Here is a 13,502-nt window from a genome sequence, read left to right on the forward strand (position 1 = left end):
GTTTCCTTCCCTGACGGGCATTCAGACAAAACATAATTTCACAAGAGCCTGACAAAACACGTGACTGCTGATTTTCACTAGTAAGTCCCCTTGGTTAGAACAGTTTTTCCCATGTTCGACCGAGAGAGCAGTGCTCATAATGACTCGGTTGAAACATGCAATAATATTGCTAAATACTTTGCCAGCAAAATCACCAACATCTATGCTAGTTTTGCTAATGATGTGCCTTTGGGATCCGACTTCGCAGAGAACTTGGAGATTACTCATACTAAGACTTGTCTAGACTGCTTCTCTGTCCCTCCCACGACCATTCTCAATAGTATCTGTAAAACCATCAAGTCAGGCTCCCCCCGGGATCCTGCCCCTCCTAAGATACTAGCAGCTAGCCTTAAAGTCTTAGAACAACATTTTAGATACATCCTCCAACTCTCCTTTTCTACGGCTACCCTCCCTGCGGAGTGGAAGAAAGCCATCGTTCTCCCAATAAAGAAAAAATCTAACATAAGTCAGGACATCCTTGAAAACCTGCGGCCCATCTCGCTGTTACCTTATTTGGCTAAGGTAGCCGAAAAAATAGCTAATCGCCAACTCATGGCCCATCTTGAGTCAAATAATGCCTTCCACAGTTCCCAATCAGGGTTTAGGGCAGGATACTCCACTGAAACCGCCCTTCTGAGAGCGACTGAAACCTTACGGGCAGGCGCTGATGAAGGCCAGACTATGGCATTGATTATGCTTGACCTAAGTGCCGCGTTCGACACTGTGGCTCACTCCATCTTGCTGCAGTGTCTGAACAAAGCCGGGGTCACCCAGGAAGCACTAGGCTGGCTTAAAGCCTTCCTTACTAACCGTTGCTTCCAGGTTCAGAGAGGCACGTACCTCTCCGATAGCATAGCCTTGGAACAGGGGGTACCTCAGGGCTCGGCCCTGAGCCCTACCCTGTTCAACCTGTACATGGCCCCCTTGGCTGAAGTGGTTCAATCGTTCGGCATTGAATTAGTTTCATATGCCGACGATACCCAACTTCTCATTTCCCTGTCCCAAGCCCCCTCTATTGCCGCAGATAATTTTAAAACCTGCATGCAGACTCTGGCAGGCTGGATGACCCAGCACTGTCTGAAGTTAAACGGTTCAAAAACGGAGGTTCTGGTAATTGGAGGCAAAGACACTAGCTGGACCAAGGAATGGTGGCCATCTTGCCTGGGACCGTCACCCACTCCCTGTAAAGCAGCCAAGAACCTAGGGATCTGGGTTGATCCCAGGCTCTCTTATGACAGCCATGTGCACAAAGTGGTTGGGAAATGCTTCGGGGTGATGAAGACCTTGAACCGTACCCTAGACCTCCTCCCTCTTGAAGCCAGGCGCACTATGACCCAAGCCCTGGTCACCTCGAGGATTGACTATGGAAATGTGCTGCTGCTCGGAACAACACAAAAAAACATCAGGAGACTTCAAGTACTCCAAAATACAGCAGCACGCCTAGTCCTTAGACTTCCTAAAAGAGCAGCCTCCAAACCAGCCCTGGCAACTCTGCACTGGCTTCCAATAAAAAAGAGAGTCCTTTTTAAGGCACTTCTCATGTGCTACAGGATCATCTCTCATAAGGCCCCCTCCTACATGACTGATCTGGCTATTCCCTACGAGCCTAACAGAACTCTTCGATCTGGGGGAACTGGACTGCTTAAAATACCCCGCACCAGGAAAGCCAGAATGGGAGGCTGTTCCTTTCGTGTAGTGGCTGCTAGGGAATGGAACTCCCTCCCCATAAATATCAGATTAGCGGACTCAGAGACCTTATTCAGAAAACTTCTGAAAACCCACTTGTTTGCCCTCTAACTCCCTCTCCTGGCCTTGACTCTCTTTCCACAGCGCGGGGACACGCCGGGATGGCGTAACCAGGCGCTTTACAAGCCCCTTTATTATTATTATTATTATTATTATTATAACTGTCAGCCAAGAGTGAATCTTATGCCACATTCTATGCTATAAATGGCACCTTTATGTGTTAATTTCATTTTTTAAGATGTCTTAATTTTAAATTATTATTGAGAATACAGAATCCTCCGTTGGTTACCTGCCGAGTTCAGAAGGAAGCAAGCTCCATATGGCTGAGACCAAGGGTTTCATTTAGAGTTTGGCAGCGCAGCAAATCAGCAAGGCGCCAGTCAGACCAAAGTCACAGTTCCACTACCGTATTTAGAGATGGGAAAACCACTTGATTGTACGCTCATGTAGTCTGTAGTGGATGTGCTGATATACGTTAGGGATTGCCATCTGGTACCGGGCTGAAGCCCTTACTCTGCTTAAAGGCTGTCCTCTGGATGCAGATGTTCCCTTCCTGTGTAGACAAGGTTTGCATGTGAGGCATAGGGGATCCAGAAGGGAGATTAAACAATGACTCAAATGTGCATTGTTATAACTTTATGTGCTCTAGGCCATAGTATTTTTCTTTCCAGACATAATCATACACTTTGGGGGTTTGTTTCTGATAGAGAAAAAAGCTGAGCAGGCATAAAGGGCAGCTTGCCCGGCCTTGATGTCTAATGAAAGTGCGCCCACCATATTGCAAATAGATGCCACAATAGTAGTTAAGGCTACATAGGGTGGGATGACTGCTGCCTGGTAGGCAAAGTCGTGGCCTATGCTATGATTGTGTGGGTTGGTGTATGGCCAGATGTGCATCCTGTGTTCACTGTGCAATAGGAATCCAGCTATATATCACTGAAGAAGCCTAAATAGGCCAACGCTTGCAGGGGTTGTTTCTGTTCTCATCTAATGCAATCTGCCCTTTGCAGTTTGGGCTGGACAGTTCCTATTAGTGTTGTACCACGGCTGATTTCCAGATGGATGATCTGGGTCAAATGCAGCTTAGTGGGCAAAAAAACGATTGACTTGAATGCAGTCTAAGAAATTACAAGTGTCTGAGGTTAATTCAGTTATTCTACCTATTAGTATTTTGTTTTTTATGGGTTACATGTTCTTTTCATTATTCATTCCATATTGCTTTCAGATTGAAGATGATCAGGTGACACAAATGGATTTGGAAAACAGCCTGATAACCACTTGGAAAGACGTACAGGTGAGTTAATGGCGTTGTCCCAAGGGCACCAGTACCATTGCAGTCAAGTTGGATAACAAAATAACTAATATTCATTACATCAGATTCCGTCAGTGCCGTTTCTTCAAAGTTCAATTTATTTAAAAATTCAATTATGTAAATCAGTGACATCAAAAGTTCAGTAGAATACTGGGGATCCAGTAATCCAGGGGTCCTTCTGAGACAATGTTCAAGTTTTTAGAACACTAAATCACAGTGCACTAACAGTATACTTCTGATTCTAAAACCTAGTTCCCTCTCCAATCGCTTGTTGACCATATCTTTGTCTTTAACCTTGTGCAGCGCGGCACTGCCTTTGAGTTAGGGTCACTCTTTACAATTACGACATACATACAAACATACATACATCTAAGAAACCATAGTGATGCTAATGAACAAGCATAAAAACCTATGGCTGGAGAATAACCTCTAAGTGTTTCTGCATAGCTCGCATCCCACTGACAATACCCTTGATTGTGAGTACATAATTAACCATAGACAGTGCATGAGACATGCAGAATTCAGGGGAGTCAATTTAAATGTTATTGTCTATATTTGATGCACAATTATCTTGGCAATGCACACATTTGTTGTTAAACAACATACAATAATTGACATTAATACTAAAAAGGTGGAGACAAATCTTAAAACAGGTATCTAAAGTAATATTGAACAAGCATTGGCAAAGCCAATAGATCTCACCTCTGAGACCTATTGAATTTGCCAATGAGTTTTGGCGATTCTGTCCAACATTGCCAAAACAAACAAAACACACAATGATGTTTCTGTGCAAAATAAAACTTTAATTATGAAAATTATAACAAAATACTTGAGGGAGCTTGAAACCATGGCTTGTGTTTTTGGAATAAGACAAATCAACACTGTCCAACACAGCACCAACCTAGAACAACTGAACCATGCCATGCTTGTGTGTGCAAAATTATGTAGAAGACCAAATAAGCAAAAAACTATGAATGTACTTATTTTTGTATGTATTTATTGCAGATGGTTTAGATAGGTACTGGGGGGAACCAGAGCAATTTTATTTTTCAGGCATTTTTGATAAAATAAAAAATATATGCTTGGTTTTCCCACTGATACCTGTGGCTTTCTCTGTGTTACCATACAGTGTTCCACTGTAATTTGTCTCAGCTTTTTTCTGGTTTGTGTAACGGTGCTTAGTAAGCCAATATAATGTAATTCCTTAAAACTATTATGCAACTTAAAAAAATTATTGGCCAGTAAGAAAAGGTAATTGAAAGCTTTATTAGAAGACTTCTGGTGCTTTTGAACAAACAAATTTATCAAAAACTGAAGTAGAGACTTTTTGCGCCAAGTTAGTTTCTCTGCTCACCCGTTTGTTCAACTTGTTCGCCGATATCGGTTCCTTTCTGCCTCAATGCTGCAAGCCTCGATCACTGTCATACCCAAGCCAGATAAGGATCCTTTGCACTGTAGTTCCTACCGTCCGATCTCCCTATTAAATGTTGATGCAAAATTATTCTCTAGTATTCTTGCCCAGCGTTTGAATCCCCAAATGCCGAGCCTGGTAGAACCAGACCAGGCAGGCTTTATTCCCAGTCGTCAATGTGGAGATAACACAAAGCGGGTTTGCCATTTGATCAATAAGGTCTAACACGAAGCAGGTTTGCCATTTGATCAATAAGGTCTGCTGATCCCGGGAGGAGGCTTTGCTATTGTATGTCGATGCAGAAAATACCTGTTTGCTACCTTGGAGCATCCGGTCCTGCCATTGCATCGCTAGCATTTACAGCTCCCCAGCACCTCAGTTAGGGTAAATGGCGTTCGATCTGATATATTTGCAATTGAGAGAGGCACAAGGCAAGGCTGTCCACTCTCAACTCTGCTTTTTGCCCTTTATATGGACCTTTTGCACAGAGGCTTCGAGACAACCCCAACACACAGCGTATCCCATTTGGTGCCGATAAGCTCTTGATTAGCGTCTATGCCGACTAAATCATATTTTCTATAGCTCACCCCCTGTCTTCTCTTCCAGCCATAGTCGCGGACATGCATGCCTTTTGCCTGGCATCCGGTTTTAAAATCAGCCTCCAAAAGTCACAAATTCTAAACTTAACCTCTAAACAGCCTACAGTTGATGCTCTCATGGCTCGGTTTGTTTCAACTGGGTATCGAAGGAGGTGACTTATGTGTCTCTGGTCCTTAATAAAAATTTGGCAAAGACATCAGAAGTTAATTATTCCAATCTGCTTACGCGTATACGGAAAGACCTGGCACAGTGGTGGAGGTTGCTGCTGTTGTGGATGGGCAGGCTTGCAGCGATCAAAATAAACGTGCTGCCAAGGGTGCTGTACGTTTTTCAGACTCTCCCTCTCCTCCCGCCTCCGAGGGTGATACCTAATATTCAAAGAGAAACTGAGCACTTTGTCTGGGTTCCAATCTCCCCACGTTTGCAGAAGGCTACGTTGCAATGCCCCAAAAAGTAAGGCGGTCTTGCCCTTCCGAACTCTAATCAATATTTCTTGGCCTCTATGGTACGGTGCCTGATGGAATGGAATTGTCTGATGACAGAGAAACACTGGGTCTTTATGGGCCAGACGGTGACAGGTCGACATATCTGGAGGGAGGTCTGGTTGCCAAGGCCTCTTGGGCATGGGGGTTGTACTCATCTCCTATCACAAAGCCTACTTTTCAGGCCTGGGACAGAGTATCCTTGTCAGTGCACCTAACAACCTTCCCGTCTCCTTTCTCTCCAATATTCTCCAATGCTGACTTACTGCCTGGTATTGCCAAGAGGGGGCCCGAGCTGGGCAAAATGGGGCTGTAAGCTACTTGGTTGTCTCTTTGACCATAAGGGATATATTCCCTTTGCACAACTTGCGTAAGACTACGACCTCATCCATTCTGATCACTTTCTTCACACTCCAATGCTCCCTTGGGTTCTGGATGTCCCGACCCGTCCCTTGGTTGGCAGGCCAATGCTTCTGTTTGAAAAAAATGGGTATTCCTTAAAAAGGTTGATCACAAACTTATATCAGAACTGTATTTACTTCTCTCCTAGAGCGGCAGTAAGAGTAGATCCACCAGGCAGCGGTGGTGGGAAGCGGAGATCGAGTGGATGCTGTCTGACAAAGAGTGGGAAGACATTTTTTATAGGGCATACCACAACACTCATATTATGGGACATACCGAAACAGCATATAAGATTGTTACTTTCTGGTATTATACCCCTGCTAGGATGGAATGGCGTATGTTGGTGAGGTTGCGGGAGCCCTGGGACTCTTTTTCCCCTCATGTGGAATTGCCTGAAATTTCTAGGTATTGGGAGAAAATTTTGGACGCTGTAGATGGGGCCTTCAACACTTCTATCCAGAGGCTCCCCGTCTATACAATTTTAGGCTTGCCCAATGCACTGACCTTTCCTTTCCGCTCCCTCAGAGGTAGACAGATGGACCTCGCTCTGAATGCCACCCATCAAACACTTCTGGCATGTTGGAAGACTAATAGCATCCCGGAGCATACACAGTGGCTCCACCAATTGTGGTCTCTTCTGGGGATGGAAAGACTGTCAATGGCCACTCTGGTGGATAATTCTGATTACGCTAAGATATGGTCCTCCTTTATAACTATTTTGTTCTCAGAGCTTTGAGAATAACTTGTCCTACTTATTTGCAAATCTTGAAATTTCTACTGGACATGCAAGAAGAATAGGAGACCGGGGTCTAGGGTTAGACCGCGCATAGGGAGGTTTTCTCTTTCGACTCCTCAGGGGCGTCCTCTTTGTGGACCCTTCTGTGTTTTTTCTTTTTTCAGTTGAGTATTTTGTTCTTGGTTGGTTGTCTGACGCGGCCGGCCCTAGAAGGGTTGTAGGCGGCTTGCTGTATAACTTACCTGCCATAGTGATGCATGATTCTCTAGTCCCCTTTTGATCTTTACATGATGATCTCTATTGCTGCCGGCCCATTGGGTTGTCGGCGATGAAGCGGTGTAATGTTTTATTATACTCTGCCAATAAAAAAAACGATTTAATCCTAAAACAGAAGTAGAAGAGGGGGCTGTTCTAAAATCTTAATACTGAAAAGTTTAAAGCAGTACAGGTTTTAAACAATCTAGAACGTGCAAGAAATGAGGAAGTATAGGCTACATGTCAAACTACAAATCTTGCTTTGCTGTTAACAAAGAATGTAGGAAGTGTGGTCGTGTATGTCGCTTTGCTAGGATGCCAAAATATGGGCCTCGAAACAAAGTGGCTGTAATATCGGAAGACTCATCTTCAGCCAAAGAAGGGGCAGATAGACTTTTAAGTGTGGGTTGTGAAGAAAAATGTGATTGGCGAAAACAAAAGGAGAAATAGGCCCACAACCATTTTCGAAGTTAATGGACATCAGATCCAATTTATGGTAGAGACTGGATCCATGTACACTGTAATTCCTAGAGAGATGATTGAATGGGAGTGGGGAGGAACTAATTTAAATCCCAGGGATATATCTCCAGGAGGGTATCAAGGGGAGACTATTGACATATTGGGTTGTATGTAGGCTCACCTTTCATTTTAGAAAATAAACCTACAGGGAAAAGTATACGTAACGAAACATGGAACTCTAATTTTGGGGTGGTTACATCAATATGATGTGCACATCATCATTAACCTCTGTGCCCCTTCTCAGATTATGGTTGTGGAGGATGAACCCATTCAGGAAATATTGGATGGTCTGAAGGAAATATTTGAATACAACCTAGGACAACTTAAGGGGTATGTGCATAAAATCTTACTCATGAAAAGTGCAGTGCCAGTGTAACACAAGGTCAGGAGAGAACCTATTAGTGTTAAAGATGTTAAAAAACATATACAGGCTGTGTCTGCCACCCATCCACTCTGCCACCCACCCTGCCATCCATCCATGCACTCTGCCCTCCATCCATCCACTCTGCCATCCATTTTCCATCTGGACACTTAGCCATCCATCTATATATTCTGCGATCCACTCTGCCGTTCATCCATTCGTCCACTCTACCATCCATCCACGCTGCTGTTTATTCATCAATTCATTGTGAGAAATTGGCTCTGTATATACTGGACCAAAGTAAGGTACAATGTGCACAGAGTCCACAGTCCACAGAGGTTTGGCAGAGGCCAAAGTTAGATATAACCTTACTCTCTAAAGTGGTAGCTTGGTCGAGCAGTAAGGCAGTATCAGAGGACAGTGTAAAGCATTTGTTGTACACACTCAGTCAGCAAATGGTCTCACACACTCAAGATCTGAACTCTAGGCCAATTGTTTTGTATCAAAATCTATAGTTGTTTTATTTTAGAACTAACAAGGTATCAAAATATACTTTCTCAAAATTAGTTACTTTAGTTATCTACTTTTGAAATAGGCAATAGACTTTTTGATTGCAATAGTTACAGTTGTTGCAATAGGCAACACAATTTCAAACACAATGCAACATTGAGCTCAATGGGAATTTCTAATTAAATGCAACTAGTTACTTTATAAATTACTTTTCTAACCACAAGACTGGATCCTAGATTCAGTCCCGGGACATCTCCTGTAAAAAGTTGAGTAAAAGCGTTTCTGTTACAGTAGTATTTTTAAGGAATATTATTGTATTGTAAAAGTTGACACTTAGAAACTTTTTCACATAGAATCACCAATGTTATCCTATGGGACGAAATTCACTTAGCAGGTAAGTAATGTTATTGTTACTTTTTCTTACTCAGTGTTGGATCCTGGATCCAGCACTGGTGCATCACTTGTCAACAATTGAAAGAATGTGTTTAACCCCTTCAGTGCTGCGCGAATTCCGCTGCGGTGCTGAAGGTTGTAAAGAACCTATGGACTCATGACGGAACGGTTCCGTCATGAGCACAGGCCAACCGACACTCATGACGGAACCGTTCCGTCATGAGCACCGAAGGGGTTAAGTCATACAGGCAATTTTTAAGGAATATTTGCAGTCAACGGATACCTATAGAAGGAAATTCAAGTTACTGGTAAGTATGGTTAAAATTACTTTTCAGGGTCAGTGTTGAGCTAAAAGATGCAGCACTGGGTTCTCTCCTGATAACAGGTGAGTAAATCGGAATTCGTTGTTCAGCTGACTTTAGATGAATATTTTAAAGTTTCAACACTCAACACTTAGAAGAATTTCCAAGTGGAACCAGTCAATGTTACCCTATGGAGGAAAAGTTAGTTATCGGCTTTTGGGTAAGTACTCGACTAGCAGAGTTAAGGTTCCGGGCATAGACTCAGGGGTCTCCCAGGGTCTGGTCGGTACAGTTGATACACCCTCAGCGGCACAGGGGCAGCCGGGTACAAAGGTAGTTAGGCCCAATGCTATCCTATGAGAGGCAGAGGGCCTTCGGTTGGTGGCTGCTGGCAAGCAGGCCACGCAGCTGTGGGGGCTGGGCTCTGGGTCACTTGCTCAGGGCAAATGGGGAAGACGATTAGGACAAAGGTTGCACTGCCAGGGACACTTGGGCTGCTGGGTGCAGGGTGCTTTTGAGCCGTAGGGCGCTCAATGTTATTCAATCGAAAACTTGGAAGATGAACAAAGGCTGCAGACTCGGGGACGGAGATTCTTCAGGAGCGACCAGCACTTCGAGGGGTAAGTTGGGATCTTGGAGGATAGGTAGGTACCCTGGAGTTGGGCACAGGGGCCTGTGGTGCGCCGGGTGCAAGGGTGTCTTTTGACGTCTGGAAATCTTACCCTCTGCTGGTCGCAGTTGGTGGGGTCCCTGGTTGTGAGTCTGCAGTGGTCGTCGAGGAGGGTCTTTGAGCAAAGATTTCTGGTCACAATCGCCAGGGGGACGTCCTCAGGGTCTTTGTCCACTCAGGCACGGGCCGGGCTCGGCGGGTGCAGAGTGTGCTGGATTCGCGGTTCCTGGCTGGCACCAGGGGTGTTACTTTTTGAGCAGAACCACTGCTCGTGGGAGTCCCAGTCTTGGTAGAGTGTCAAGGCACTCAGGTCCGCTGGGGTTTGTGAGGTCGCCGACCACTGAAGGCGCCGCAGTTTCGCAGGAGCAGGTTCAAAGAGCAACAGGCCAGTAGGGCTGACGTCAAGTCAGTTGGTGTTGTCCTCTTGTGAGCAGCTGCACGGCCTGTCTTCTGGTTTCTTGGTCCTCTTGCTTGTTTTGAATCAGGATCTGAGGAAGGAAGGTTCAGGGTGCCCCTAAATACTACATTTAGGGGCATTACAGGTAGGGTAAGGGCAGGGACCAATGAGTCACTGTCCTGGGGTGAGCACACCCCCTATCTTGCTCCTCTCCTGTGGGAGGGGGGCAGGAGCCTATCTCTGATTGGGCAGGGCTCCCCATCCTCAAGATTGCCGGAGCCCAGAGTTGTTTTTCACCTCGCCTCTCCCACCTGAGGGGTGTGGTTGGCAGAGGCTGGCACACCCACTATCCTCACTTAGGGATTCCCGCCTGTCTTCCCACCAGAGTGGGGGTTAGAACCGGTGGGGCCAGTTGCTGAGCACAGCAAGTGGCCTGGAGAAACTCACAAAGGCTGCATGCCTTTGAAGCTTCCCCTGCCCATCCTGGGGGAGGAGAACTAGCACCTCGCCCAGGACGTGCATTGTTGCAGGCCCAGGAGAGCAGAGGGCTCTCTACCCAGGGGTCCAGCAACACGTCTGCTGTGTGGCAGCCAAGGCAACCTCTCAGACAAGATGTGGATTGTAGGTTAGGTTTCAGGGGGCATTTCTAAGATGCCCTCTGTATTGCATTATACATTAAATCCCACAGTGGCATCAGTGTGGGTTTAATGTGCTGAGAAGTTCGATATACAACTTCTCAGTATTCAGTGCAGCCATCAGGGTGCTGTGGAGTTCGTAATGACAACCTCCCAGCACCATATACTCTAAATGGCATCACTGCACTTACAGTGCCCAGGAATGGCCCTGGGTACTGTAGGGGTACAGGGCTCATGCACCTGTGCCCACACCACTGGCATAGTGCACCCAGCTAGAGGGGTGACTGATGTATGCCATGGCAGTGTGTTTGTGGGCACAGAGGGATGTGTTCCATGTCGACTCTTTGTTTAGTTCTGCACCAGGACACTCAGCCTGCAAAGGCAGTGTGTGAGTGTCAGGATACAGGGCCCCTAAGGGTGACACAATAAGTGCTGCAGCCTTTAGGGGTCATCTCAGGTCACAATGCCCTGGGTACATAGGGTACCATTTACCAGTGGCTGACATGTGGCTAGAGATACCAATTGGGTTTGAGTTCAACACAGTTTTAGGAGAGGAACACAGGCCCTGGGCACCTAATTGGCAGGAGCCCCAGAGCACACACAGTCAAAGCACATCAGCAATTCAGCAACAAGTGGGGGCATACACATGCAAGAACGATGGCACTTTATCCATCAACTGTGCCATCCATCCATCCATTCATTCATCCCCTCTGCCATCCATCAATCCACTCTGCCATCCATCACTCCTCTCTGCCAACTATGTATCCATCCATTCACTCTGCCATCCATCTAATCATCTACTCCGCTATCTATCTGTCCATCCACTCTGCCGTTCAGCCAGCCACCCACTTTGCCATCTATCTACTTGTCCACTCTGACATCTATCCACTCTGACATCCATCCACCCATCCACTGTACCATCCATCCACTCATCCATCAATCAACCTATTCTGTTGTCCATCCATCATCCACACTGCCATCCATCAATCTACTCTGCCTTCCATCCATCCATCCAGTCTGCCATCCACTCATCCATCCATCCTCTCTCGTCCATTCATCCATCCATCCACGCTACTATCATCCGTCAATCCATCCATTCTTATATTCAACCTCACTGCCAAAAAAGTCACAACTTCACATCAGAGCTCTGTGGAGCACTGTGAAAAGTTGGCAGAGTTTTTCTTGGAAAAGGTGAATGCCATCTATCGAGCCTTTCCTTTGGTCGTTCCCTCGGCAAATCCATCTTCTAAGCCACCACCATCTGAGGGACTATATTCTCTACCTTTGTTAACCTCTGATAGCCTAGGCACTTTGGCCCGCAGAGTGAAGTCTGGGTCCCCAGAGGATCCACTTTGCCCTGAAGTGTTCAAGGACCTAGCGGCACATAACATCTCACCGCTTTGTTCCTTGGTCAATTTGTCACTTACAACTGGCGAAGTTCCATTGAGGTGGAAGCGAGCCATGGTTCGTCCTATTCTGAAGAAACCTAGCCTGGATGGGAGCAAGCCGGAGAGCTATCGGCCTATTTCACTCTTGCCATGGCCGGCTAAGGTGATGGAGGCACACGTAAATGCTGTTCTCTCAGAACATCTCCGTCGAGTAGATATACTCGACGCCACGCAGAATGGGTTTAGGGCAGGTCATAGCACGGAGACGGCTCTGCTTTATATGGTGGAGCACCTACGCTCCGTGCTTGACGCGGGACAAACGGCAGCGCTGGTGCTATTAGATCTAAGCGCTGCCTTTGACACCATCTCGCACCCTATCCTTCTGCAGCGGTTAGAGGAGGCTGGTGTGACCGGCACTGCTCTCGAGTGGTTCCGGTCGTTCTTAACCAACCGGGCCTTTAGCGTGACCGTCCCGCCTTATCAGTCCAAATTCCATCCGTTGAACCTGGGCGTCCCCCAAGGCTCCTCGCTGAGCCCTACGCTGTTTAATCTTTACGTAAGGCCGCTAGCTGAGGTTGTCAAACAATGGGGTATGACCATGGTGTCATATGCCGATGACACCCAGCTAGCGGTCACGATCAGCGGGGATGCCGAAGTCGACGCTCCCAGGTTTCAACAAGGACTGAGGGCGGTCGCCAGCTGGATGACGTCCAATTGTCTTCAGCTAAACGCTAGTAAGACCGAGGTCATGGTATTTGGTAGACAGCCGGAACTGTGGGGAGAGAGATGGTGGCCGGAGGAGCTGGGTACTGCTCCCATCCCAGTCGCCGAGCTCAAGAACCTCGGGGTCTGGCTGGACCCTTCCCTTACGTTTGCATGCCACACTAAACGCACGGCTGCATGCTGCTTCGGCATCTTGCGTGGGCTCCGTCCTGTGCTAAAGTTCTTCGATGCCCCCACTAGGCAACTCATGGTCCAAGCTACAGTCATCTCCAGGCTGGATTATGCGAGCTCCTTGCTGGCCGGTTTGAATGTGGCAGAGATCGGGCGCCTGCAAAGGATCCAGAACGCCGCGGCGAGAGCGGTGGTAGGCCTCCCAAGATTCTGTCCTACCTCCAGCACCATACGGGCGTTGCATTGGCTTCCGGTGGCTCAGCGGATTCAGTTTAAGGTCCTCTGCGTCGCCTACAAGATCTTGAAGGGGTCCCCGGCAACGATCCTCACGACCCTCCTGGCCAATTACATCCCAGCTCGACCCTTAAGATCGGCAGACCTCGAACTGGCCGTGGTGCCGCGCTTTAAGCGAAGTAGGGCCGGTGGACGCTCATTTCGAGTGCGGGCCGC

General features: G+C 46.9%; 1 protein-coding gene across 3 annotated transcripts in view; it reads left to right on the forward strand.

Annotated features, from left to right (window-relative positions):
- ARAP3 (ArfGAP with RhoGAP domain, ankyrin repeat and PH domain 3) overlaps positions 1–13,502 on the forward strand; it is a 541,910-nt gene that overhangs the window by 441,244 nt on the left and 87,164 nt on the right. For all 3 annotated transcript variants that reach the window (XM_086931355.1, XM_086931357.1, XM_086931356.1), the window contains exon 24: positions 3,011–3,079. In XM_086931355.1, the coding sequence (XP_086787481.1) occupies positions 3,011–3,079 (69 nt within the window). The remainder of the gene's footprint in view (positions 1–3,010; positions 3,080–13,502) is intronic.

This window comes from Lissotriton vulgaris, chromosome 7, assembly GCF_964263255.1.
Source record: "Lissotriton vulgaris chromosome 7, aLisVul1.2, whole genome shotgun sequence".
Classification (NCBI taxonomy): Eukaryota; Metazoa; Chordata; class Amphibia; order Caudata; family Salamandridae; genus Lissotriton; species Lissotriton vulgaris.